A 27,900-nucleotide genomic window follows, 5' to 3' on the forward strand; every position below is an offset into this window, starting at 1 on the left:
GAGGCCCTTCGTCCTCCGGCCCGTCGGCGAGAGTAGATGTGAGATCAACGCCACCTTCGCGTCCAGATGCGCGCGCGCGCGCGCGCATATCTTCTCCCTGGTCAGGCCAGGCTCACCACAGCCACTCGCCCTCGCCACGCCTCGCCGCGCCACGCCACGCCGCGCCTCCGTTCGCGCTGGCTGACTGACCTGCCACGCGACGCGACGCGAGGGAGAGGAAAAGATCTTCGCGCGTCTCCATCTCCTCACCTGGAGCCAGAGCCAGAGGCCGAGGCGACGCCGAGCTTAGCCTGAGCTGAGCTCCCTTGCGTGCTCGGCCGGCGCACCACGCAGCAGTCAGCACGTGGTCGTCCTAGCTAGGCCGGCGAGCGAGCGAGCGAGCAAGAATATCTGGGCAGGCGCGGTGCGCGCCGACGAGCGAGACGGGAGGCGATGATGCTGCACCTGCTGCCGCTCTCCCTCTCCCTCCGGGGCCCCGGCTCGCCGCCGGCCCCGCGCTCGCGCCGGTTCCTCGACCCCGGCGGCGGCGGTGGCTGCGGATGCGGATGCGGCGGCCTGCCGTACCGGGGAGTTGGGGGTGGGCTATGCGTCGTTAGGATGCTCCGGAGGCGGGCGCTCCGAGGGACCGACGTCCGGTCGGACACCTCGCCGCGGAAGGGCCCGGGAGATGCGCGACACGGCGGAGGGGCGGGGCACGGGGGGTACGGCGACGACGGCGAGGCCGGGGCGCTTCTGGCGTCGGTGAGGAGGCTGCTGCTCTCCGGGTCGGCGCAGGCAGCAGACGCCGCGGCGGCGGCGGAGGAGGAAGAGGAGCAGGGACAGTTCCCCAAGCGCTGGGCCATCGTCTTCCTCTGCTTCTCCGCATTCCTCCTCTGCAACATGGACCGCGTATGTCTAAACGCCCTGATGAACCCTAGATTCTTTTCCCCACAATTCCATTCCATTCCATTTTTTTGTTTGTTTTTGTTTTTAATTCCATTCGATTGGTTGATAATGTAAATGCCCTAGGTGAGCCAAACCCTAATTACAAGATGCAGTTTCTTGATATCTTGGCAGTTTGAATCTTTCCTGGGATATTTACATTTTTCACTATTTGCAGGTAAACATGAGCATTGCTATTTTGCCCATGTCCGCAGAATTCGGCTGGAACCCGCAGACTGTTGGTCTCATTCAGTCCTCTTTCTTCTGGGGCTACCTGCTAACTCAGGTCTGTTTGCAGTACTAATAGTCCAGGAGAATCTGTATCCAGGATTCAGGGAAGAGCAGTTGGGAGTTCATTTGATCCCATGGTTTCGATGCATTGTCATTTCAGATAGCAGGAGGAATATGGGCAGATACAGTTGGAGGGAAGACTGTTCTTGGGTTCGGTGTTGTTTGGTGGTCAATAGCCACAGCTCTTACTCCGGTTGCGGCGAAGTTGGGGTTGCCGTTCCTCCTTGTGACGCGCGCTTTCATGGGAATTGGTGAGGTGAGCATTGCTAATTCAAATTATATCTATCTACTTTTAGGAAAGGGGTGAGCAGGAGATCCAGGTAATGGTGGAGACATGAGGGCATGTGATGACGATGCTAGTGGTGGGCATGGCTGGTGGTGAACTGGTGATCCATGGTGGCAAATCCATGATATAAATTGAGATGGGGCTAGGGTGAAAACATAATGTGATTAAAACAAATAGAGATATCCAACTAAGTATATTTTCATATGCATTTAAAGAAGTACATTTTCCGATGTCATAGAAGTTTTGTGCAAATGCTAATGTAGACCCCTTATCAGAAGTTTCTATTAAACTGTAGCCAAATGAAGTTTGGGAAGAAAATTGAATTTATGTCGGGATAACTTCAAGGTGAAGTTGAAAATTTGGGGAATTGAACTGTAGTCAAATTATAGAACATTTGGGAAGAAAATAGAATTTATGTGGGGCAAACTTTATGGTGAAGTTGAAAATCTGGGGTGCCCCAAAATTCCTTTTCATGTTTCCACAGTACCGCAGGGTATTATTACACCTTCCATCATTGTATATTATTCAGACTGTTTCAGTGTTTCAAAGAGGGGATTTCTTTTGCAATACAAGGGGTAGCAGTTTAGCAGAACATACCTGACTAAATCACTTCAGTTCTAATTCACCAAAATAAATTTGACTTCTTTTGTATGCATTCTTAGTCATGGTAACTTTTGCAGTATTTGAATTTTTTATGCACCTTGTATTGATATGGTAAACATATTAAACCTTTCCCCAGGGAGTTGCCATGCCGGCAATGAATAATATCCTTTCGAAATGGGTTCCTGTATCAGAGAGAAGCAGATCATTGGCTCTTGTATATAGTGGAATGTACCTTGGATCAGTGACAGGACTAGCGTTTTCCCCACTGCTGATACATAACCTTGGTTGGCCATCGGTCTTCTACTCCTTTGGGTCTCTGGGGGTAGTCTGGTTTACAACATGGGCAAGAAAGGTATATCTCTGTCTTCTGTTCATTATTTCACTCAGTGTTGGTGAATTACTGCATTGCTTTTTCTAATAGTTTTATTCATCTCCTAAATTTGTGGCCTGCTTCTTTAAAAGGCGTATAGTAGTCCACTTGAGGATCCTGGAATTAGTGCTAAAGAGAAGAAGCTTATAACCAGTCAAAGCACAGGAGGAGAGCCTGTTAAAGAAATTCCATGGGGACTAATATTATCAAAACCGCCTGTTTGGGCGCTTATAGTATCTCATTTTTGCCATAACTGGGGAACTTTCATCTTGCTCACATGGATGCCTACATACTACAACCAGGTATGATCAGCATTATAGTATTCACCTGAGGATCCTGAACTGCATACCCTTGTATATAATAATATTTAAAAACAGGTTCTCAAATTCAACCTCACGGAATCCGGCCTTTTCTGTGTTCTCCCTTGGCTAACTATGGCAGTTTCTGCAAATTTTGGTGGTTGGATAGCAGATACTCTTGTCAGTAGAGGATTATCAGTGACAACAGTTCGTAAGGTAAATTAATCCCTTGGCATTTCAGGTGTATATATTTACCAATGAAGTCATGAAATTTACCCATTCCCTGGGGAGCTATCAAGTTCAAACAAAATGACTGAGTATGATGTCATTGTTCTGCCATTGGCAAAGCATGCTTGAATATTGAAGTTGTGCATCGAAATGGTGCTTGGAGATGACAATGAGGAGCTTAACCTACTTCATATCCATAATCCATCCAGTTGCGTGATTCATCTTCTTTATGCCCACTTCTTGCAGGTCATGCAATCAATTGGATTCTTAGGGCCAGCATTTTTTCTGACACAACTGAGCCATATCGACTCACCTGCAATGGCAGTGTTGTGCATGGCATGTAGCCAGGTAATTGCCTGGTTGACTTCTTGTCTATTGCCATTATTATGTCATAGGATAACTATGCTTTGTACCTGAACGGCCATCCAAAGATCTGACCTTGGCATTTCAAGCATAACATGTTCCCTTTCTTATTCTCAGGGAACTGATGCATTCTCGCAGTCTGGTCTATACTCGAACCACCAAGATATCGGTCCTCGATATGCTGTAATCTACTCTTTAGCACAATGTTTCATCAAATAATGCACTTTCAGTGTTCTGCCTGAAACATTATAGCTTCAGTTGAACTCATATGTTCTGCCTTGCAGGGTGTGCTACTTGGTCTTTCTAACACAGCTGGGGTTTTAGCTGGTGTATTTGGCACAGCAGCAACAGGATACATCTTGCAGCACGGTTTGGCGTGAAATCCCATCTCCTAACTTTAAAGCCCATTTTTGGCCCTTGAACTTCCGATGAAGTCTATTTTTTACGTGCAAGTATAAAACCAGCTATTTTTCACCATAAACTTTTAAAACTGGACAAAGTTTACCCGTGATTATTTTTAGTCATGTTAAGAAATCAAATTGGTAATTTTGAGCTATGTTGGTCAATAACTTGGCATTGCCTCACATATCATACGGTTTTGTATCCTTCCTGTCACATCCCTCTGTCTCTTCACTATATTGTGTGAAGAAATTAGGGGAAAGAATATTTGGCATGTTGAGTCACTGCCATATTAGCAGCTAAAATAGCATACAATGTTATTGTCATCGTAGACATGGTAAATACTACCATTAAAATTAGTCTTATGGTAAAACCGTCCCGGTTTTAAAAGTTTAGGTTAAAAAATGATTGGTTTTACAATCAAGTGTGAAAAACAGACTTGCGAAAGTATAAGGTCAAACGATGGGCTGCAATTTTTTGCAGTCTTTTATGTGATTTATATCTCTATTCTTAATAAATGCAGGTTCTTGGGATGATGTCTTCAAAGTATCCGTTGTGCTTTATCTGGTTGGAACTTTGGTCTGGAACCTATTCTCCACCGGCGAAAAAATTATTGATTGATGTCTGTATATAGTCTCTGCCTTACAGTTCCAGATGGAAAGTACATAACAGTTCTGTAGCTGGTGTCTGGTCAGATGAAAATTGCATCTCGATCAACAGCCGCATTCCATGTGAAGCTCAACTCCTTGCAGAAAAAAAACTGCAGACTGCAAATTTTAGCACGCAGCATTGGACAGGCAGTTATTGGCTTTAGCCACAAATGTTCCAATTTCGCATGATTCAGGATCTTCGCACAATTTTGATGAGTCGAGCAATTACCAGCAGCCAGTTTTATAGGACTCTTTTAAGTATAGGTATTCTGTACAGCTTAGCAGAAGAATTCAACATCCATCATACACCTATAGTAATTTTTACTTGTTACACAATTTTCTTGAACAGCTTTTTTTTCTCTGTAAAGTGTAGTTAACAAGTTTAGAAACTCGGGAATCTCCTCTGATTCTTGTGAATCTAACTGTTTGATATATGGCCCTTAGCATTCGATGAGCATGGTTCCATCAACAATTTGTATGATATGTATTCCCAAGTATAATTGTCCATACTTGTATAATTACGCTCCATTAGGCCATGGACGACAAAGGAAGCACATCAAATATGTCCACATGTGAACAAATTTAAGAGGAAATCTACCGAATATCATTGATAAACATTTAATTATAAGAAATATCATTAACAAATGTGATTCTATAAAATATCATCGTACAAACGAATTTGACTAAAAAATATCATCACCGTTAGTTTTCTATCAATATTTTTCCAGTTAACTGATATAGTATGAACGGTGTATTTAACGGCAAAAATGGATGGGACCCTAACGACGATGACATTTCTCAGACAAATTCTTCATACGATTGTCAATAACATTTTTCAGACTTTCTCACATTTTAAGCACAAATGAAGAGAATAATACTATTCAGTCCAACCAGCCTTTAGTTCTTACTCTGCCCCAAATTATAAGGGCACAGTTTGACTTTGCATGGTCTTCAATATCAAACTGTAATTCTCAATCTCTCAAAGTAGTGTATCATTATTCATAGTGAAACCAACGGCATACGAAGTACATCCAAATACAAATCTAACAATATTATATTCTTACCAATAAACATATTATACCTTTAGACTGATTTTTAGTCAAAATTTATGAACTTTGAATTTAAAAATATGTGCGTGCCTTATAATTTGAGGGAGCAAAAAGGGTACATATTTCAGCACATCAGTTTGGGTGATACCTGTATCTATGTGGCATCTCAATAGTCAAAGATGAGGGTACAGATTTTGAACAAAACCTGAATAGGGCAACTAAATACTAGCAATAAATATCAAGACTTCTTTCATCAAAGCAACCATACATTACCAGGTATCATCGGTTTAGAGGGCTGAGGCCTGAGGGCCTCAGACTTGCGATAAATATTATCTACACTACATGTATTGATCGGCAGCCTAGTCCTTACTTGCAGTAACTCGTACAAGCAAAGCAACCAGGCTTGCACATTGACCAGGTACTCCGATAAAGCTAATCCACTATCGATCTATATCACACAGACAATGGGAACTGATTGGCACTTTCAGCAGTTTGTGTCATATGTTGCAAGCCCTTGCAACTCGGGGCCCTCCAGCCTTGGATTTTTGTCAAAGCTGCAAAGATGAAAAAAGGAATGGCTTACAAACAATGCAAACTGGAGCGATGATGGCAATCAAATGAAGAAGTCCACAATATATAGGGAAAAAAACCATGACACTTCATAAGCCATTTGTTCTGCCAGTTAGTTCTGTTCAACTATTACTGTTTACTAAAAAGAAATAAATAATAATAATGCAGATCTGTGACATACCACAGGACAAATGAGTGGTGCATAGTAGATAAAGATTTCCAGAAAAAAAATAATAGAGCAGATCCTTTTTTATTTGACATAGGAATATGTGTAAGATAATAATCAAATGAGATTGTTGCAAAAGATGAGCTGCACAACAAAAACTTAGCTGACATTCCCAAATAATCAATTTTATGACTTCCAAGTGATTTGGTTTTGGCTTGATGGAATATGGCTAATGAGTGTCTCAATTCCTCTCATTTATGCCGAAGCAGAACATTGCAAATGCACAAAACGAATCAACATAATTGTAAAATAAATTGGTAACGAGCATTTATATCATACTTGTTCAGTGGTATATGTTCAAAAGGCCCGGTAGATGGAATTGTGCCACAAAGATCATTGTTCGAGACATCTCTGGAAGCATATATAGATAAAGTATCATTAATATTATGTAAAATAGCCATATAATTATGTGAATACAGCGATGCAGAGCACTTACATCACTTTGAGACTAGATATTTTTGTCAGTTCCCTCGGGATTGGACCAGACAAGTTGTTGTCATTAAGCCGCCTAAAAAAAAACATGATAATTAACATAGCATAAAAGGACCAATGGACCATGCATAAAAAGAACTAAACAAAGTGATACTTGCATATGTGCGAAAATGGTGCAGGAATATATATGTTAACTAAAGTATCTAGTCTCACAAGAATACTAAGGAGCTCAGCTTGCCAAGTTCTTTCGGTATGGTTCCAGTAAGGTTGTTGTTATACAGGTCCAAGCTAATAAGGCTCTTCAGACTCCCGAGCTCAGCTGGGATAGTGCCCTGAATATTGTTCTTATACAGCTCTCTGCAACAATTTTTCACAAATTAGTTAGAGCATCAACATGAATGTCAAGCTCAATCTCAGTAAAATATCATTGGAAGATCAGGATGATCAAAGCATGTTTTATAAAACAAGTTGATACAAAATTTAATGATGCAATCTCAGCACAAATCTCCGAACAAACAGCTCATTGGGAAAAACATAGAGAGGACAATTCAATGCCATTGTCCTAGGCTGATTTGCACAGTAAATGGATAAGGGAGAAAGTATTGAGTTTATATTGCATACAGACAAGACTCCCAACGTTTAGATTCTGGTTTATCGTTTTACTAACAAAAAGAACCATTTCCCCAGCTCATTAAAATAGTATTCCAAAAATGCTTTATTTCTACTCCACTAGGAAAAAGGAAACTATCAGGAAGTGAGATGATCAAATCAGTAAGTCAATAAATTATATTTCAGCACTTCCCTGATATTTATTTAAATGACTTCCACAGAAGCTTTATGAGTTCAAAAAACAAGTGACAGAGAAAGGAAACAGGTTCCAACATAGGAGTATATCTAGCTCTAATTGGGAGAATATTCTACATGACAAGCAGTTGGCAGTGTTGGCAAATGCTGAATATATGTAATGCAAACTTCACATGCCATGCAAGTTTTAGCTTATCAGTGTCAGTGATCACAAGTTCACCACCATCAGAGAACCTTTGCTGATCAACTCTACATTTTAACACTCCAGAAAATAGAGAGCATTCATATGTAGAAAGACTCACAGATATTGCAGATGCTCAAGGTGTCCCAATTCAGGAATAAGATGTCCTGACAAATTTGAGTTACCCAGGTCTCTACAAGATACAAAATTGTTAGAGAATATCATAGTTAACATCTCGAAAGGAACAAAAGGAAAAATATGTGTCATATACATGGACAGGTAATCAACATACACATGTGGCGTAACAAAAGAGTTTATATCTTTATGTTGGGAGCAAAATATGAAGATGGACAGAAGCCATAAAAATTGAACCAAGAACATAGGTAACCATAACATAACAAATCTCCACTATATATTTTTCTGTAGAGTGATGACGTCAAGGACTCACGGTGAACCCTGCATCGAAGGAAACCACTTCTATGAAGCAATTTCTTTCTTTCACCATGCAAAAAAAAAAAAAAAACTATACGAATAGATAGCTTCTAAGAATCCAAGCCAATGGAATAAGGGTGCAAATGAGCTGGCCCACGAGGCCACATATAGGTCATTTTGTGGGTCAACCTGTGGGCCAGCCCACAATAATGGTCTATTGGTCTATATGTGGGCTCGTGGGTCAGCTCGCTTGCATCACTACGATGGAGTATATAAGAAACCACAAAAACCCAGTCATATGGTAAAAGCAGTAAGATGCTGCAACGGTTGAGTGCAAAGTATAGCTTGCATAAGCAATATTTCCTCACAGGATCAGGGAGTACATCCCGAATTCCATTTATAGGTAGCATCAGCTAATTATAACATGTTGACATTGTTAACATGCAAAATATTAGTAATACCAAAACTACATGCCTGTAATCAGTATATAAATTATTAAATTGTTGTTGGAACGATAACTGCACAACATTTTGAAATCAAATTATAAGCTACAAACTGCGTTCTTTGCCATTTAAATCACGGTTTCACCGGAACCGAATGAACTATTAATCCCTAAATCGCCAACATCCCTTTCAAGTTTCAACAACTCAGGTCAGAAGAGAAATCGCACAGATATCACCTACATTTCGCAATTGACTTACCGATGTAGCATGCACATTTAAAACATAGTGCTCCATCTACTCCATCTAGCATTATAGTTTTAGCACAAAGATCTCACATCCAAAAACGAGGAAGGGACAGCGGCTCGTATAAGCACGGAAGGGAGGGAAAAAAAAGTAGAAAGCACTACGGAACGAAGGCATCAAACCGGCAGCTAAGATCGGGGAGGAGGAGGAGCTCGCCGGCGTCACTCACAGACGCGTGACGCGGCCGTCGCGGTTGCAGGTGACGTGGAACCAGGTGCAGGGGCTGACGAGGGTGGGATCCCAGCTCTGCAGCACGCCGCTGGGGTCCGCCACCGCCCGCCGCAGCGCGTACAGCGCGTCCCCCTCCGAGTTGGACGCCGACGCCACCCCGACGGCCGGCGACAGCACCGCGGCGGCCGCGGCCACCGCCACCAGCAGCAGCAGCAGCGCCGCCGGCGGCCAGGCCATCGTCGCCGTGGAGAGGCTGGGAGCGAGGAGCTAGGGCAGCGAGAAGAAGAGGCGGCGGCGAGGAGAGGAGTGGGGAAAGTGGGAGTGGGAGTGGGAGCGGAGGAGTGTCGGGTTGTGGGGGAGTTTAACCTCGGAAGGGGAGCCGAGCGGCCGAGAGGAGACGGGTCGGAGATTCCTCGGATCTTCTGCGGCGTACTCGCGGCTGGGCTTGTGGTGTGGTGTCTGTGTGAGCGGGTTTGCAGCATCTCGTGATTACTCCGGTGGTTTTCCGATAGTCTTTAACCGTTTGGATGACATATATATATATATATATATAACTTTAGTTTAATAGATTAAGATTGTCTTACAATCTTAGGTAATATCTAAACTTATGGCCAATAAAATTGAAGCCACATTTTAGCTAAAATATTATAAACTTATCTCACTTATATGAGTCAATGATGTATGAAACCTTTATAATAATAAAAGAATCTTGTCACATTATGACATGATAATAATAAAAGAATCTCATCACATTATGACATGAACTAAATGAACACCTGATTTAGTTTGTTTTTTTAATACCAAGCTTATATAGCCCTGTTTTTCATTAAAGTCATAAACGATAACCAGAAGTTTATCGGGTTTACCGGTTTTACATCAACAGCTAAAAGCCACACAAGCTACCCAAAAGCTAACATTGAAACAGGACAAAGGGTCTTTTTGGAAACTTCTCCTAGCCGTAGCTTTTGAGAAATGTTCCAAACGATGCACAACTTCTAAGAATATGTAGTTCCATATTTTGGAAAATGAACTAAGAATCCAGAAGCTGGGTTGAGCTTCTTTAGATTCTCAGAAGCTGGCTATCAAGCAGCTGGTTCTCAGAATCTAAGGCCCTGTTTCTTTCATCTTAGGATTATTATAATCCAGATTATTGGGAGTAAGCTGAAATGACAACTTACTGAAGTAGCTTATTATAATCTGGAGCCCGGCTTATTATAATATGATAAGCTCATTTAGGTGAGCTTTTTCTAGCTTATTGGGTGAAAAATTATCCACTATGCCACTCCACTCTCTTTAGACTTGCAAACCCAATAATCTAGGCTCTAATAATCTAGAAAAGAAACAACTCATAACTTATTCTACTACAGATTATAATAATCTAGCTTATAATAATCTTAAACTGAAAGAAACAGGGCCTAAAGCTCCCCAAACAGGCCCAAAGCTTGACTTTTAGTTAAACGTGCATAACTTGAGCTGTGGCATACGAGGTCGATTGTGTTGACGAACCAAACAATTTTTTTTCCAACGGTAAGTATGATATTGATGTGCAGTGATAGGCTTAAGATGTTGTTTGTTTCCATAAGTCCTAGAACTAAAATTAGTCCTAAGACTAAAACATATGTTCCTTTTAGTCCTACCATGTTTGTTTGGAGAGACTAAAAGGGACTAAAACCTAGCTATAGACATAGAGTACTAGAGTAAGTATACTATAGGTTTTTAGTCCCTTTTAACACCTCTCCTGTAGACTTATGGACCTAGATAGTTTTAGTCTATTTTAATCCCTCTGTTTAGTATTTTAGAGACTAAAAGAGACTAAATCGAGGGACTTATGGTTATGGATAAGTTACTCCAAACAAACAGCCCCTAAACAGTAAAAAAAGCTTATGACAGATGAAATTGTATGGCAAAAGGGCTAAAAGGTTAGGAAATGGAGGGGGAATTGTATTCGGTGGGATTTTCTTTTGTCTAGAACGAATGATTTGGCTAGTTAGTTCATTGATTTTCGTTGGGAATGTTGAATTTTCTTTGTTGCTTTTGGAAGTGCGCGATCAGATGTGAGCTCATGGAATGTTTTGCTGCTTGCATATTTTTTTGTTGGTTCAAATATCACAAAATATATCAGTGTCATCTTTTCGTTTTTTTTATACTTATAAACCAAAATTTAAATTTTCAGTCTTAAATTTAGAGTATATTTTGGTTTTTTTATCATAGATTATATTTAGCATTGACATTTAGATCACTAAGAACATGTATATAAAATTTTGTATTTATAAATATGTCATTTATTTTTTCCTGGATGAATAAGCCAAACAATCACCTCTGCATTTATTTCACATATATGCAGCATTTAAAATATTTTGTGTTGATCTAAATGCCATATCCATATATTTTTTATGTGTATTGGAGTCCTAATCTTGTATATATTGTTGTGGCATTCGCATGTGTACAGCATGTGCTACAACATAGCAACGTCTCCACTTGCATAGCGTATTTGTCAAGAAGTGAATCATGCACTACCATTAACAATCTGAAATTATCTGAGATGGATAGGCTGGGACAATATATTAGTCTGCTCTTTATGCGGTTGATATTTTCATTGCCTTGTAAAAATAATATTACCCCTTAAACGTAATGGGTTCGCAGGCAGCATAGCTAAAGTTTTTTCTCTTTTTCCGGGTGTACGTTTTCCGAACTACTAGATGATATATTTTTTGAAAAAATAAATTATATAAAAGTTGTTAAAAAAACAAATTTATCAAGTTTAAAAAACTAATGCTTAATTAATCATATACTAATAATGGTTTTTTTGTTTTACGTGCAGTGATTAGACTTATTAGCACCCAGAGGTGCGAATGAGCCCAATAGCAACAAAAGTTGCGATGCATTCTGTATTATTAGTGTAGCCCTATCAAATATTTTTATTTAATATCATTTTAAGTATGTGTAAGTGTCTAGAATTTTATGACATGTACCATCTTCACTCTCCAAGTCTCTGAGACGATGCAATTTTAAATGATGGTGTCACAGATCACCTCTCTACTGCCTAATGTAGTTGCATGTCGAGAGATGGTAATGGAAAACCGATCCCTAAATCCCTACAGTGAATTCATCTATTAGGAGACGGGGATGCTTGATATATATCAACCCATGGGGATCGAATGGTATAAAACTTATCCCCGTCGAAGATGGCGGGGACGGTGCACCACTCCCTATCCTCGTCCCCGACGGTGGGCCGTTTTGTATTATAGAAGGGATCAATTCTTGACTTTATATATGTTTGACCCAAATAATGAAGCCTAATAACCACAATATATATAGCTTCTAAAGAGATAGCCCTAACTCTCCACAGTCAGTCTGCCGCCCCGCCTGCCCACATCTTCCCATGTCCGCCGCCGTGACGCACCACCCGCCGCCTCTCCACCGGACACCCCCCACCATGTCGGCCAGTCATCGCCTCTCCGACCGACGGTTGCTGAAAGTGCATCTAGTCCCTAAACGAAGTTTTGGATGATTAATAACAATGCTAGCTAAGCATGTGTGCGCTAATGAGTTATGATTGCAGAGAAGATGAGAGATCATTTTGATTTGATTGAAGAATTACTTGATCAAACTTAGAGCATGTGTGACCTGAAGCGACGGCTCTACGAAGACGAAGACGCTCGAAGGCGTATTTTATTTTTTTCTTTTTGAGTCGTAGGAACTCCGTACTACTATGAGGGGTCACTGGAATCTCTGCATGCATCCTGGAGTAAAACTAAGCCGAGTGGAGTAAGTTTACGTCCAGTTGTAGCCTATGCTGTTTTTCCTGAAGCAGGGACAGGACGGTCCGGTCCTTGGTCCGGTGACAGGACGGTACAGTCCTTGGTCCCGTTTCTACTTGGTTCGGCCCTTTGTCCGGTGACAGGACGGTCTGGTCCTTGGTCCGGTGATAGGACGGTACGGTCTTTGGTCCGGCCCCTGCTCAAGTCGAGTGTGTGGACGGTCCAGCCCCAAGCCGGACAGTCCGGTGGCAGGACGGTCTGGATCTTGGTCCGGCCCCTGCTCGGAGTGAATGTGTTAAGTGTCGGCCGGGCGGTCCGGGCCCCTAGCCGGACAGTCCGGTTAGGTTTCTTTTCCAACGGCTATGTGATGTCTGCCAACCTATAAAAGGGCTCTTGAGATCTAGCCGTTGGAGAGACTTTCTGTTCGAGTTTTCTAGTTGCTAGGGCAAGTTTAGCACCTCTCAAGCCTCCCCACTAACCCAATACACCTCCTAGAGAGATTAATCGTTGGATCATATCTTAGAGAGAGTGTTAAGGTTAGTGAGTGATAGAGTGTTTATTCTCGGACATTGATGGATGCATGTGGAGTCAAGGTGGCCTATTACTCTTGGAGATTGATCACCTAGACGGATAGGCGTCGCCCGCGAGCCTCCGATTCGTGTGGATCACCCGAGAGCAAGTTCTGAAGGTTGGTGTCTAACCTCCACAAGGGAATAGGTAAGATTGATAGTGGATTCTTGTGCTTTCTCATAGAAGGCTGCAGGGTAGAGCGAATTGCAATCTAGGGCTGGACAAGCCGTCTTGATCTTGACCTTGGTGGTCGATCAAAGGGGTTACTAGTCCCTAGTTGTGAATTCGGAGACCCGTGTTGGCCTTGTGGGAGGAAGCCAAGAGAGGGAAAGGATCAAGAGAGATCCTGCTCGCAGGAGCGCCTCAACAGAGAGTAGGATCGAAAGATCCAAACTTCGGGATAAATCTCTCGTATCTTTATTCTTATGATTTCGTGTTCTGTTTGTTCCTGCGATCTTTCTACTGTTTTATTACACACATAATCACATCACGTTCCCAAGAACATCACCGAAAAGGTAAACTGTTAAGTCTGCATTTTTCACTGATCGGACGGTCCGGTGTTCTAACCAAGACGGTCTGGCCAGAGCTCTCGGCCCAACCCGAGAGTACCGACCGGACGGTCCGGCCCCTGTACTGACCGTTGTGATTTGAAAGATTTTTCAGGACACCTATTCACCCCCCCTCTAGGCTGTCTCTCTGGAACTTCAATTGGTATCAGAGTCTATTCTTCTGAAAAGGCTTAAAAGCTTGAAGTGATCCAAGATGGGAGACAAGACTAGCGATGTTTCCAACAACAACAACCGTAAAGATGAAGATGGTGGAGAAGGCTCTACTAAAAAGGGAGCCTCTATTGAGTTTGATTACTCTAAACTCAATACTTTATCTTATAACATTTATATCTCTTCCGGCCGTGCACCTTCCTTTGATGTTACTCACTATGGGACATAGAAACATAAAATGAGACCTCATCTAATCTCATTGGATCCAAGTGTTTGGAAAGTTGTGTGCACAGGTGTGAAGGATATGCCGGAAGATGAAGAAGATCTCACTCCGGCGCAAGAGCTCCTCATCCACCGCAATGCTCAAGCGGCAAGCGTGATTCTCAACTCCTTGAGCCCGGAGGAATTCAACAAGGTTGATCAACTTGATGAAGTCAAGGAGATTTGGGACACGCTCCGTATTGCTCATGAAGGATCAAGATGGGTTCGAGAATCCAAGATTGAACTTCTTAAAGGCAAGCTAGGGAGGTTCGTGATGGAAGATGATGAAACACCTCAAGAGATGTATGATCGGATGATGGTCATAGTGAACAAGATCCGTGGCCTTGGGAGTGAAGACATGACGGGTCATGTGGTGGTGAAGCGCTTGCTCCGGGCAATTTCACCAAGAAATCCTACCTTGGTGACTTTGATCCGTGAGTCAGGCGGTTTCAAGAGAATGACTCCAAGTGACGTGCTCTCGAGGATCATCTCGTATGAACTCTTGGAGGAAGAAGCCAAGGAAGTTAAGAAATACGCCACCAATGCCGCCCAAGCCAAGAACAAGAAGATTGCATTCAAGGCAAAGAAGACTAACTCCAAGCTTCAAGAAGAGAGCTCAAGTGACTCGGAGAGTGAGGATGAAGAACTCGCTCTCTTGGTTCACAAATTCAAGAAATTCCTCTGCGAGAAGAGCTATGGGAGAAAGGACGAGGACCGATACAAGAGGCAATCCAAGAAAACATGCTATGAGTGAAAGGAGTTTGGGCACTTTATAGCGTATTGCCCCAAGCTCGCTAAGAACAAGGAGGGCAAGGGCAAGACCAAGTATTTCAAGAAAAGGCACGGGAGAGCTCACATCGGTGAAGAGTGTTCTCAAGCGACAATGAGACCGACAAAGAGGAGGAGCCCAAGTCAAGCGACTCCAAGAGCAAAGGCGTCGCTACCATGGCCATATCGTCATCAAGCACGGAGCGGCTCTTCTCCAATTTGAGCGACGACGACGGTGATCATACGGCATTGTGCCTCATGGCGCAAGGGCGCAAGGTATATCTAGCTCCCAAGCATCATGTTAACTCTAGTGATGATGATGATATAGACCATGATAATAATGATGTTTTGCTTAGAAATTTTAGCAAACCCGCTCTCATTCATATCGCTAAACTTATAAAAGTGCTAGAAGAAAAGGAAGGATCTCGAGAGGCAAGAGGATCTCCTTATTCAAGATAGGATAAAAAATGACTCTCTTGAAAAGGTCCTTGCTGGAAAGGATGAAAAGTTGGTTGATTTGTCTAAGGAGCTCACGCTAGCAAATCAAACCATAACCAATCTTAAGGATGTCAATGAAATCCTTGAGAAAACTATTGTGTCCATGAATGTGAGGCACAATGGTCTTGAGAATGAAATTGACAATCTTAAGCACAACCTCTCCAACTCTAAGGACAACACAATAGTCAATACTATTCTTGATTGTGAGAAATGCAAAACTATTGACTTAAGTGTTGTTGAGACTAACAATGCAGCTCTCAAAGAGTTGAAGAAAGAAAATGAGAGGTTGGAGACCTTGGTAAAGTTTAGATGCATTTGAACTTACCAATCCAAGGATGTTCTCTTCAAGGCAATCACCTCTTATAACAACAAGGATAAGAGGGGTCTTGGATATTCCCTCGACTCAAATGCAAGCCCAAAAAGATTAATGATCAATGGTAAACCATGTGTTGCATTTGTGAAGGAAAGGGAGTCAACTGCTGAACATGACATAAAAATCAGCCCTGAGGACAGACAGTCCGAACAGGGCCGGACAGTCCTGCCTGAGTCCTCTGTTCAACAAAGAAGGCAGGCCGGACGGTTCGACCCGGCTCGGACGGTTTGGTCCGGCCCCTCTGTTCAATAGAGAGGGCAGACCAAACAGTCTGGTCTGGGTCGGTCAGTCCGATCAGACTTCTCGGTCTGGCAGAAGGGTCCGGCCGGACGGTCTGGTCCCAATGACTGGACAGTCCGACCTGAGTTGTCTGCTTGGCAGAGAGTACAAGCCAGACAGTTTGGTCCTACGGGCCGGACAGTCCGACCCCAGCTGAGCAGAAAGGTTGACTTTGAGCTCTCCTTAGTTCATGAGGATTTAGCTCGAATCAGGTTTAGCTATGGCTCTCATGTGATCATGAAGGACAACCGTGGATGTGTGGTTGCTATATTCATTGGATCAAGTCAAGAGAAGCGAAGGCCAAGCATATGGATCCCAAAGGAGTTGATCACTATTGTTAAGGGACCCAAACTTAAACAAGTTTGGGTACCTAAATTGAATGCTTGACATGTTTCTTGTAGGCATAATCCTCCGGTGGCTCGAGTTGGGTGATCGATAGCGGATGCACTAAGCATATGACCGGAGAAAGGAGTATGTTTATCTCACTCGACGAGAATGGAGGAAATTGCGACGACATTATCTTTGGAGATGACAACAAAGGAAAGGTAATGGGCTTAGGAGAGATGACAAATCGGAAGTGTTTAAGGAAAGATTAAAGGGGGATCTCTATCTTGTTGACTTCGACAATGATAGAGTTAACTCTAAATCTTGCTTAATCGCCAAATCGACTCTTGGATGGCTTTGGCATCGACGCCTTGGTCACTCCGGGATGAGAAATTTGTCAAATCTTTTAAAGGGGGAGCACATTCTTGGCTTATCTAATGTCATTTTTGAGAAAGACCGAGTTTGTAGTGCTTGTCAAGCGGGAAAGCAAGTTGGAACCTTCCACCCCGCAAAGAACATCATGACGACTACAAGACCATTGGAGTTATTTCACATGGACCTCTTCGGACCAATAGCTTATCTAAGCTTGGGAGGTAACAAACACGGTCTAGTAATTGTTGATGACTTTTCTCGCTTCATTTGGGTCTTCTTTCTCTATGACAAGAGCGAAACTCAAAAAATCTTCAAGAAATTTGCGAAGAGAGCGCAAAATGAGTTTGAAGTGAAGATAAAAAGAGTTCGGAGTGATAATGGAGAAGAATTCAAGAATACCCAAGTTGAAGAGTTTCTTGATGAAAAGGGAATCAAGCACGAGTTCTCCGCTCCATATGATCCTTCTCAAAATGGGATTGTGGAGAGGAAGAACCAGACACTTATCGAGATGGCTCGGACAATGCTTGATGAGTATAAGACTCCGGATGTCTTTTGGGCCGAAGCCGTCAACACCGCGTGCCACTCGCTCAACCGTCTATACCTTCACAAGCTTCTCAAGAAAACTGCATATGAACTTCTAATCGGTAAAAAGCCAAACGTATCCTACTTCCGTGTCTTTGGTTACAAATGTTTCATTCTTAACAAAAGGCCTAGATCATCTAAGTTTGCATCCAAAGTAGATGAAGGTTTTCTATTAGGATATGAGGCAAACGCACGTGCCTATTGGGTTTTCAACAAAACCACTGGTATTGTTGAAGTCTCAAGGGATGTGACGTTTGATGAAACTAATGGCTCTCAAGTAGAGCAAGTTGAAGTGAATGATGCAGGAATTGGAATTTCACGGGAAGATATAGACAACAAGGCAGTTGATGATGTAAGACCCCGGGAGGTTGAGGAGGAGCAAGAGCAAGAACGAGATGTTCAACAAGAATCCTCAACCGAAGATGATTCCGTACTAGTTGATGGTGATGGTGGCAATAAAAACCTTAGGGATGAGATTGATGTCATGGGCACATGTGAGCAAGAATCGGCTCCGACCCCCACGATGCACTATCCTCGAATTTATCAAACAGTACAAAGGGATCACCCGGTGGACAACATCATTGGTGATATGAGGAAAGGGGTAACGACTCGATCCCGAATTGCAAGTTTTTGTGAAAATTACTCGTTTGTCTCATCTTTGGAACTAGTGAAAGTGGAAGACGCGCTTGGAGACCCGGATTGGGTAATGGCCATGCAAGAAGAGCTCAACAACTTCAAAAGAAATGAAGTGCGGTCTCTAGTGGAAAGGCCCAAGCAAAATGTCATCGGGACCCAGTGGGTTTTCTAGAACAAGCAAGATGAGCATGGGATCGTCACAAGAAACAAAGCACGGTTAGTGGCCCAAGGTTTCACTCAAGTCGAAGGACTTGACTTCGGTGAAACCTTTGCACCGGTTGCTCACCTTGAGTCCATTCGCATTCTATTAGCTTATGCCGCTAACCATGATTTTAAGTTATACCAAATGGACGTCAAGAGCGCATTTCTCAATGGACCAATCTCCGAATTGGTATATGTGGAGCAACCGCCGGGCTTCGAAGATCCAAAGCACCCCTACCACGTCTACAAGCTACACAAGGCTCTATATGGGCTCAAGCAAGCACCAAGGGCATGGTATGAGTGTCTTCGCGATTTCCTAACCAAGAACGGTTTCGAAATCGGGAAGGCTGACACTACTCTCTTCACCAAGAAATTTAAGAATGATCTATTTGTATGCCAAATTTATGTCGACGACATAATATTTGGCTCAACTAATGTTTCATTTAGTGAAGAGTTTAGTAGGATCATGACCAAAAGGTTTGAGATGTCCATGATGGGAGAATTGAAGTTTTCCTCGGCTTACAAGTAAGGCAACTCAAGGATGGCACGTTCATTTTGCAAATAAAGTACTTGAAAGATGTCCTTAAGAAGTTTGACATGGACAGCGCCAAGCCCATCAAGACGCCAATGCCGATAAATGGACACCTCGACCTTGATGTTAATGGTAAGGAGGTAGATATCAAGGTATATCGCTCAATCATCGGCTCCCTCCTTTATCTTTGCGCATCTAGGCCCGACATAATGCTTAGTGTATGCATGTGTGCTCGCTTTGAAGCTGTTCCAAAAGAATGTCATTTAGTGGCCGTTAAGAGAATCTTAAGGTATTTGGTTCACACTCCAAACCTAGGGCTTTGGTATCCGAAAGGATGCAATTTTGAGCTAGTGGGCTACTCCGACTCGGATTATGCCGGGTGTAAGGTTGATAGAAAAAGCACCACAGAGACTTGTCAATTCCTTGGGCGGTCTCTAGTCTCATGGTCATCCAAGACACAAAATTCCATCGCCTTATCCACCGCCGAAGCCGAATCCATAGCCGCCGGTGCATGGTGTGCCCAACTCTTACGGATGAAACAAACTCTCCAAGATTTCGGATACACCATGACTAGGATCCCCTCCTTTGTGACAATGAGAGTGCTATCAAAATAGCCAACAACCCAGTCCAACACTCAAGAACCAAACATATCGATATACGACACCATTTCTTGAGGGACCATAAAACCAAAGGAGACATTTCCATAACACATGTGAGAACCGAACACCAACTAGCGGACATCTTCACCAAGCCCTTAGATGAGAAAAAGTTTTGTGAGTTGAGAAATGAACTAAATATCTTGGATTCTCGCAACATTGCATAAAAAACGGCTTGACTTTTCAAATAGTTAAGTCAATTTCATACACATGTTAGAACAACATGAGTCTTCGTATTTCTAGAGGTCAATTATTAAATAGAATTGGTCTTAAATACCAGGAGTAAGGCTCAAACATTCCCAAACAAAATTTCAAAATTCTTGTTTTTTTCAAGCTTGGTTGCGAAAATTGTTGAGTGCTTTGCGAAAACTTGATTTCTAGATTGCGAAAATGGTTGTTGACTTGAGAATCATAGTTTTGTACTGATTGCTTAATCTGATTCTCAAGTTGAATAGCCAAATCTTCTTAGAGTCAGTTTCGCTTCAGCCTCTTTTACTTCCACCAGAATCTAGTCTGGACCGAACAGTCCGCCCCCAACCAGACTGTCCGGCCAACCCCCTCGGCCTGCTTCGCAAAGTCCCAGCCGGACGGTCCGGCCCCTACCCGGACGGTCCGGCCGGCGACTTCCTTATCTGCCCCCAGGCCGAGCAGAGAGAAGAAATCTCTCTCATTTCCTCTCTCCCTCAAACCCTAACTCCCTCTCACCCCAAAGAGGCGATTTTTCGCTGCATTGGTGGTGAGGAACACGCCCCCGAACGCGGAATCGACATTCCCCAACTCCAGGTATTGGTTTCAATCTCTTTCTAGGGTTTTCACCTTGTTTTAACCCGATCTCTAAATCTGTTAGGTTCTAACAACTTTCGACCATAGAAAACCACTTCGTTAGATGTCTAGTTTACCGATCTACTGGCCAAAATCACATACTCAACCACCTATTCTTGCCCGGACAGTCCGGTGTTCAAGGCCGGACGGTCCGGCCGGCCCTCTCGGTCTGGCAGAGCACTTGGACTGGACGGTCCGGCTCAGTTTCTCTGGCTAGACAGTGAGCTCCGACCGGACTGTTGTGTGCTTGTCCGGACTGTCCGACCCACAGCCAGTCCGATTAATTCTTTGGCTCCACCTTCCACCATACTTCAATTCTTTCATGCTTCTTGATTCTTGCATTTTTTGTCCTCAGTCATGACTATCTACAGAAGGCTCGTCAGGAGCTATCTACAGAATCAGACAATGAGGATTCCTCTCCTGTTGAGTTGCCAAGAAGGAAAATGACAAAAGAAAAGAAGGTGGCAACCAAAGGGGGAGGCAAGCGAGCTGCTATCCGTAAGCGCTCCATGGGGATTGTGATTGAGTCTCCTCCGCATCCCCGCACTCGCAGTCAGACAGGTTGAGAGACCGCTTCACCTGTCTCCCCCTCATCCCCTCCTGCCAAGAGCAAGAAAGCCAAGAAAGCTAAAAAGTCCAAGAAATCCAAAAAATAGAAGGGGAAGGAACCAGTTGGTGGTAGCTCCTCTCGACCTTCCTGTCGTGAGTCGAGCGGCCGCCCCCTTGAGCTACGGAAAAGAAGGGTTGTGATGCACTGTAACCAGTTTGAGACTCCAAGGAAGAGCATTGACTACATGAGGTGCATGGGAAAGACCAGAGTTGATCGTTTGAAGGCTCCAGAACAGCAGTACCTGTGTTAAGCAGATTACCGTTTCAAGACCCAGGTGCAAGTGGATTGGTACAACTCAGTGTTCCTCGGCAGGACCAATTCTCTCACAGAGATGAAATGGGTGGATTAGGACTACTTGCAGGCTTCTACTAATCTGGTAGCTAAGCAAGTGATCAAGATGTGCATCGACAAGGATGTCGGTGGCATCATGTGCTTGGAGAAGGATTAGAATGAGGAGCTGATTGGACAGTTCTTTGCGACTGTATTTTTTGAGGAGACGGAGGATGGGATAGAACAGCAGATGCGGTGGCTGACTGAAGGGGAAGAGTATACTGAGATCATGTCACAATTTGCCATCATCTTGGGACTCGATGCACTCGATCTGAACAAGCCCAGCATACATGCAGAGTCCCAATGTCTTCAGAGGTGGTTCGCACCTTGTATACAGACCGGATGCCGGCAGGGGCACTTGGCTCGACCAAGGGGCTCCTTCCTCATTACGATCTGTTACTCAAGCTTTTGAAGACTACTGTTTCGCCCAAGAGCGGCGACAAGACAACCCTTACCTCCAGGCACCATACCTTGCTGTTGCGCATGAGGGAGAATGCGCCTCCTTTCAGCATCATGAAGTATATCTGGTATGAACTGCAGCAGATCATCCTGGATGCCTCCCGTGGACTTGCATATGCTCCATACCTGCATCTGATGATTGAGACAGTCACTGGTCTGCGTTTTGTAGCTGACTGTGCTCACCGCAATTACAAGCCCATTCTCCCCAAAGTCAGCAAAGCGAAAGGAAAGTCCTGTGCCTCAGCTCGCCCCTCCACTTCACAGATTCCTGAGCCCCCATCTTCAGGATCGCTTTCTCCTTTCAAGAAAGCACTCTCTGCTATTTTTGGGATCTGCAAGAAGACAACAGTGAAAGTAAAATCCAACGAAAGAAAGATAATCAGCTTCTGCGTGAGTATGGGCATGAGATTCCCTCTGAGTCCGAGGGTGAGGTCTACGAGGATCCCTTTGCTACCTATGAGGCTGCTCGTACCATCGTCCGTGACGTCAGCGCATCCTCTTCTCGCCCTGCTCCTGTTGATAGTGATGTCAACACCGAGGAGGAGGAGTACGTTGAGGAGGACGACGAGGAGTCCGAGGTGCCTGCAGCGGAGTCCTCAGAGGAGGCCGAGTCTGATGAGGGCGAGACAGCAGACGATGAGGAGGGAGACGCACAGGCAGAGGGGGAGCCAAAACAGCAGGCATAACAGCTTCCAGAGCAGGCGACCCCAGAGCCTCAGGTTTCAGGTGGCCACTCTACTCAGCAGGAGTTTGTGTTTGGTGCACCTCAGATGGAAGAAACAGCTCAGCCAGAAGTAGCTGCAGAGACGGAGGCCACTAAGAGTGATGAGATTCAAATAGAGGATGACACTGCGAGCATCGCCTCTGGCGCCACTGAGATTGTCCCGTTAGATGAGGATTAACCATCTCATTCCCCTGCTTGCTCCCTTTTCTAGTGTATTGATGCCAAAGAGGGAGAAGTTGCAGAATTGAGAGGGGGTCAAAATGATTCTGAGTCTGTGTCGGCCGGACCGTCCGCCCTGAAGCCGGACAGTCCGGCCCCCCCTTTATCCTGTGTTCTGAACTTTTGTGTTGCTGGGATGTATTGACTGTAGGCTAGCTCGCATTTAATTTCCTTGCTATGTGTTGTGTGTTCGTTTCATGCATAATTGCTTGTTGAAAGTAGCACACATCTAGAGAGAGCTAGATTTATTGCTTCTCTGCATGTGTGATGTGTTATTGTCATGCGTTGACTAGAATTGTCATCAATCACCAAAAAGGGGGAGATTGAAAGTGCATCTAGCCCTAAACGAAGTTTTGGATGATTAATGACAATGCTAGCCAAGCATGTGTGTGCTAATGAGTTGTGATTGCAGAGAAGATGAGAGATCATTTTGATTGAAAGATTACTTGATCAAACTTAGAGCATGTGTGACCCGAAGCGATGGCTCTACGAAGACGAAGACGAAGGCGTATTTTATTTTTTCTTTTTGAGTCGTAGGAACTCCGTACTACTAAGAGGGGTCACTGGAATCTCTGCATGCATCCTGGAGTAAGCCTAAGCCGAGTGGAGTAAGTTTAGGTCCAGTTGTAGCTAGGGTTGAAAGTGATTCGGATAATTTCCGTCCGACTGGATTGTTTTTCGGATTCAGATAACTTCGGTCGGATAGCTTCGAAAATTTTTGGATTTGGAATTGAATTCGGATTTTTTTCTTCAGATATGGAAACGAATACGGTACAGGTGATATCCGTCGGATTCGGATATCCGTCGAATACTATCCAGATTTTTTTCCGGATATCCAGACCTATGCATTAACCATTCAATCAAATCAGCTCGACCTAAAGAACCATCCCAACGGCCCAACTAGTGTTAGTCTTAGGTGGTTCTGGCTAACTAGCTTCAAGCAGTCTAGGCATCTACAACCACACAACCGCCACGGATTTTTCTTTTTATGGTATTAGTAATCACTTATATTTAAAAATATTGATAAGTTATATACTTATATTAAAAATAATGAGTTATATTTCTTCAATGATATGTGAAGCTTAGTTTAAGAGGTTTTTATGTTCCGATTAATATTCGTCACCATATTCGTTTCGATTCATATTCGCTCTGTATTTGTATTCGATAATATTCGATTCCGTTTTCATATCCGAGTTTCCGATTCCGAAAAAAAATATGAAAACGAATATAATAGAGCTAGTTTCCGACCATATTTGATCCGTTTTCATCCCTAGTTATAGCCTATGTTGTTTGTCCTGAAGCAGGGACAGGACGGTCCGGTCCTTGGTCCGGTGATAGGATGGTCCGGTTCTTGGTCCGGTTTCTGCTTGGTCCGGCCCTTTGTCCGGTGATAGGACGGTCCGGTCCTTGGTTCGGTGACAGGATAGTACGGCCTTTGGTCCGGCCCCTGCTCAAGTCAAGTGTGTGGACGGTCCGGCCCCAAGCCGGACAGTCCGGTGGCAGGACGGTCCGGACCTTGGTCCGGCCCCTGCTCGGAGTGAATGTGTTAAGTGTCGGCCGGACGGTCCGGCCCCCTAGCCGGACAGTCCGGTTAGGTTTCTTTTCCAACAGCTATGTGACGTCTGCCAGCCTATAAAAGGGGCTCTTGAGTTCTAGCCGTTAGAGAGGCTTTTTGTTCGAGTTTTCTAGTTGCTAGGGCAAGTTTAGCACCTCTCAAGCCTCCCCACTAACCCAATACACCTCCTAGAGAGATTAATCGTTGGATCATGTCTTAGAGAGAGTGTTAAGGTTAGTGAGTGATAGAGTGTTCATTCTCGGGCGTTAATGGATGCATGTGGAGTCAAGGTGGCCTATTACTCTTGGAGATTGATCACCTAGACGGATAGGCGTCGCCCGCGAGCCTCCGATTCGTGTGGATCGCCCGAGAGCAAGTTGTGAAGGTTGGTGTCTAACCTCCGCAAGGGAATAGGTAAGATTGATAGTGGATTCTTGTGCTTTCTCATAGAAGGCTGCAGGGTGGAGTGAATTGCAATCTAGGGCTGGGCAAGCCGCCTTGATCTTGACCTTGGTGGTCGATCGAAGGGGACGGTGACCCCCGATGGTGAATTCCCCGCTGCCATCTCTACGCATGTCTCCTCTCTCTCCCCCTACATGTGTCTCTTGAGGGAAAAAAACAATTATTGAGAAAACCAAAATAAAATGTTACCGGGTGTTTTAAGAGATCTCAAGTCTAGGCCTATTTGGCTCATTCCCAATGGCTTGCAAAATAGTGAATAGCTTATCATTACTTAATATTCGGTTGCAAAGTATGGGTATTTTATTAGTGCATATTACAATGAAAGTAGATTAAATTTAAATGGAGGAAAATGGAGATTAAATTTAAATAGAACCATTGCTATTCAAGAGAATTAAAAATGTGGTTTAGAAGTTTAGTTCTCCTTGAAAGATGAATTATCTCATTTCCTCTTGAGCATAATATCTTCTCTTTTTTGCCATTTGAATAGGAGATGCTTTGGATATTACTAGATGGCACCACGTGCGCACCAATCGAAGCAGTGTATGAATCTTAGGAACGAGTGATATAAGATTCTGGAACAACACATATGCACAGTCATAAGGGAAAATTCTCACCTCCTAACCAAGCAGCCTCCAAGCTTGCTGAGCAATTAAATCAGGAGCCCTTGAACTTACCATCCACCGCGTGCAAACCGTGCACACTAAATAGATGGTAAAAACACCAAAAGAGCAGCAAAATCAGTAAAAGAACCTTGCATAGAACAACCAAACAATACAGGGAGAAGGAGGATAACCAACGTCGACATTGGATCGGATAGCGGAGCAAACAAGAAGCGACAAGCAAGACGCCAAAGAAGGGATCAGAACCCAACAAACCGAATAACAACAAGTGTATCATAGTGAAAGAAAGAAGCAAAAGGAGAGAGAGGGGGAACGTAATAGCAGGAAGATTGAGAAATAGAGAAAGAATAAGCATCCATCTAGAGACCCTTTACCCCGCTAAAATACACCCACCATTAGGAAAGAGACACGCAGACACCTAATAAGGAAGTGGCCCACCTGTCAAAGCAACAACTCTATGACTACATGCAAATTGTGTCAGATGGGACCTGCGACCTGCCCCACAAACAAAGAAGCGAGGCATGCGACCACTCTGACCGATCAAGAACGTTTGCACAACCAACCAAAAAAGTGAAGTACATGGCTCACATGGCAGCGAGGTATGGTGTATGGATGAAGTATATATGTGCCATGGTCTGACAGACGTGCCAGACCGCACCAGCGGAGAGAATCAGGAGGAGAACGCAACAATAATGGTAGCAATATCAGCAGGCACAAGATCTGGAGGAACGTCCAAGATGAGCAGCATCCAGAGGACTACAAAAGGAGACAACCAGGTGGCCAAGCTGATGTGTCCAAAGATAGCTGTATACACGACAGGCAAGAATGATCTTATAATAATCGATTCCTAGCTACCTTTAAGTATTGTAATGTAATATGTGTAGGTCCATCCTAGTGAAATCTCATCGGAATGTTTCCCTTTCATCTCATTATTCTTCTAAATATTTGAGATTGCATTAATGATGACTCATGGATCTCTGACTAATGTAGTTGGATAAGCATTGAGGTACGGGAATAAATCTTATTCCAATCTCTATAGGTTCTTGTATTTCAAAGAAAGCTAGAAGACAATTTCACTTCAAAATATCATAATCATATGCTCTAAATGAATACCTATCTAAGCCACACCATACCAATATATCATAAATGGATTTAGTTTTTTCCCAATGTAACTACAAGTTAAGCGGCCACACTACCATTGTAGGAAAACTTTGGATAAGTTTATAGAAATATGCCAACAACTACAATACCAACTTAACTTCATTAAACTCGTCGTTCAATACATTTTTCATAAATAATTATTTGGTGTTAGAAATAATATAATATTTTTTCTATAAATTCCGTCAAAACATAAATAAGTTTCACTTAGGCTATGTTCGATTCAGCCATTGTGACTTATCCTTCACATGGAAAACATGTAAATGGAAAACAAAGTACAAGCTGCAACCCATAATTGAATCGAACACAAAGTTAGGGTTAAATGCAAAAAATCTTACATTCTAAAATGGGTGGACTAATGCTGTTAAGAATTTTATAACAATACTTTAGCATAAGTTCTAGCTTAATAAATAATGATTCAGATCGTACTATGATTGTCCTTAGGGAAAAAGCTTTATTAGGCCAACAAGGGTCATGATCCCTTCAATATTTGCTTATTTACTATATAACGTTAGAGTACTTAATTTACTACTATATTTTGTGACATTTTGTATCTAATGGCATCCTCTTAATGATATAATCCATCTTTACATGCTAATAACCACCCCTAAATTTAATATAAATCTTTATATGCTATGATCTTCCCTATAAATTGACTCAAGCTCTGTCACGGTTTGACCCATCGTTTCTCTCTATTTCTTTTATAGTAGCAATGTTTCTTTCTCACCTCAAAAAATTACCTCAGTTCACTCACTATCAGAAAAACGTTACGGAACTGTATTGCGTTTACGTTACTTTTAAGAAAACAATAAACATATTTACTTTTATATTATATTCACTGAAACGACGTCTGAAAGTCTTTTGCACCACTTTGGGCTGTTTAGTTTCCAAAAATTTTACCCAAAAACATCACATCAAATCTTTGGACATCTAAATAGAGTATTAAATGTAATCAAAACAAAAAACTAATTGTACAGTTATGTGAGAAATCGTGAGATGAATCTTTTAGCCTAATTAGTACGTGATTAGTCATAAATGCTACAGTAACCAACCTGTGCTAATGACGGATTAATTAGGCTCAAAAGATTCGTTTTACGGTTTTAAGGTGAAATATAAAATTTATTTTATAATTAAACTACGTTTAATACTTTAAATGCATTTTTAAAGTTTTGATGTAATGCTTGGTCTCACCCTCTGCTGGGTAGCAACCGCGGCTTTTCCCTTCTGCCCCCCTCCCTCACGCGTGCGCGCCGCGTGCGAGGTGCGAATGCGATCCCCTCGCCTCTCCTCTCCTCTCTCGCTCGCTGGTCCCCTCCTCCCCCGCACAAACCCTCGCCCTCTCGCTCGCAAACCCTCCCCCTCTCCACTCCTCCGCCCCCACCGCCGCC

General features: G+C 43.2%; 2 protein-coding genes across 2 annotated transcripts; one reads left to right on the forward strand and one right to left on the reverse strand.

Annotated features, from left to right (window-relative positions):
• Nucleotides 1-214: 214 nt before the first annotated feature.
• Nucleotides 215-4,926, forward strand: LOC102707082 (probable anion transporter 1, chloroplastic). Its single transcript, XM_015832736.2, has 10 exons — nucleotides 215-888; nucleotides 1,100-1,207; nucleotides 1,313-1,468; nucleotides 2,238-2,453; nucleotides 2,564-2,773; nucleotides 2,849-2,986; nucleotides 3,245-3,346; nucleotides 3,479-3,544; nucleotides 3,646-3,730; nucleotides 4,284-4,926. The coding sequence occupies exons 1-10, from the start codon at nucleotides 433-435 to the stop codon at nucleotides 4,379-4,381; spliced, it is 1,635 nt and encodes a 544-aa protein (XP_015688222.2). The 5' UTR covers nucleotides 215-432; the 3' UTR covers nucleotides 4,382-4,926.
• A 743-nt stretch (nucleotides 4,927-5,669) lies between these two features.
• Nucleotides 5,670-9,329, reverse strand: LOC102707361 (leucine-rich repeat protein 1). The gene is made up of 6 exons (XM_006645710.2): nucleotides 9,020-9,329; nucleotides 7,794-7,865; nucleotides 6,901-7,044; nucleotides 6,692-6,763; nucleotides 6,535-6,606; nucleotides 5,670-6,013 (listed from the first exon to the last, which is right to left on the reverse strand). Exons 1-6 carry the CDS (start codon nucleotides 9,256-9,258, stop codon nucleotides 5,944-5,946), a joined length of 669 nt encoding a protein of 222 aa, XP_006645773.2. The 5' UTR covers nucleotides 9,259-9,329; the 3' UTR covers nucleotides 5,670-5,943.
• Nucleotides 9,330-27,900: the final 18,571 nt, after the last annotated feature.

Source organism: Oryza brachyantha, chromosome 1, assembly GCF_000231095.2.
Source record: "Oryza brachyantha chromosome 1, ObraRS2, whole genome shotgun sequence".
NCBI lineage: Eukaryota > Viridiplantae > Streptophyta > Magnoliopsida > Poales > Poaceae > Oryza > Oryza brachyantha.

What these genes read in the sequence shown, in the direction of transcription:
- LOC102707082 (XM_015832736.2), top strand. Translation starts at nt 433, where the DNA reads ATGATGCTGCACCTGCTGCCGCTCTCCCTCTCCCTCCGGGGCCCCGGC. An exon ending in CAGTGACAACAGTTCGTAAG is followed by an intron (nt 2,987 to 3,244) that starts GTAAATTAATCC and finishes CACTTCTTGCAG; the next exon opens with GTCATGCAATCAATTGGATT. An exon ending in TGTGCATGGCATGTAGCCAG is followed by an intron (nt 3,347 to 3,478) that starts GTAATTGCCTGG and finishes TCTTATTCTCAG; the next exon opens with GGAACTGATGCATTCTCGCA.
- LOC102707361 (XM_006645710.2), bottom strand. Translation starts at nt 9,258, where the DNA reads ATGGCCTGGCCGCCGGCGGCGCTGCTGCTGCTGCTGGTGGCGGTGGCC. An exon ending in GACGGCCGCGTCACGCGTCT is followed by an intron (nt 7,866 to 9,019) that starts GTGAGTGACGCC and finishes TGTATCTTGTAG; the next exon opens with AGACCTGGGTAACTCAAATT. An exon ending in CTTGAGCATCTGCAATATCT is followed by an intron (nt 7,045 to 7,793) that starts GTGAGTCTTTCT and finishes AAATTGTTGCAG; the next exon opens with AGAGCTGTATAAGAACAATA.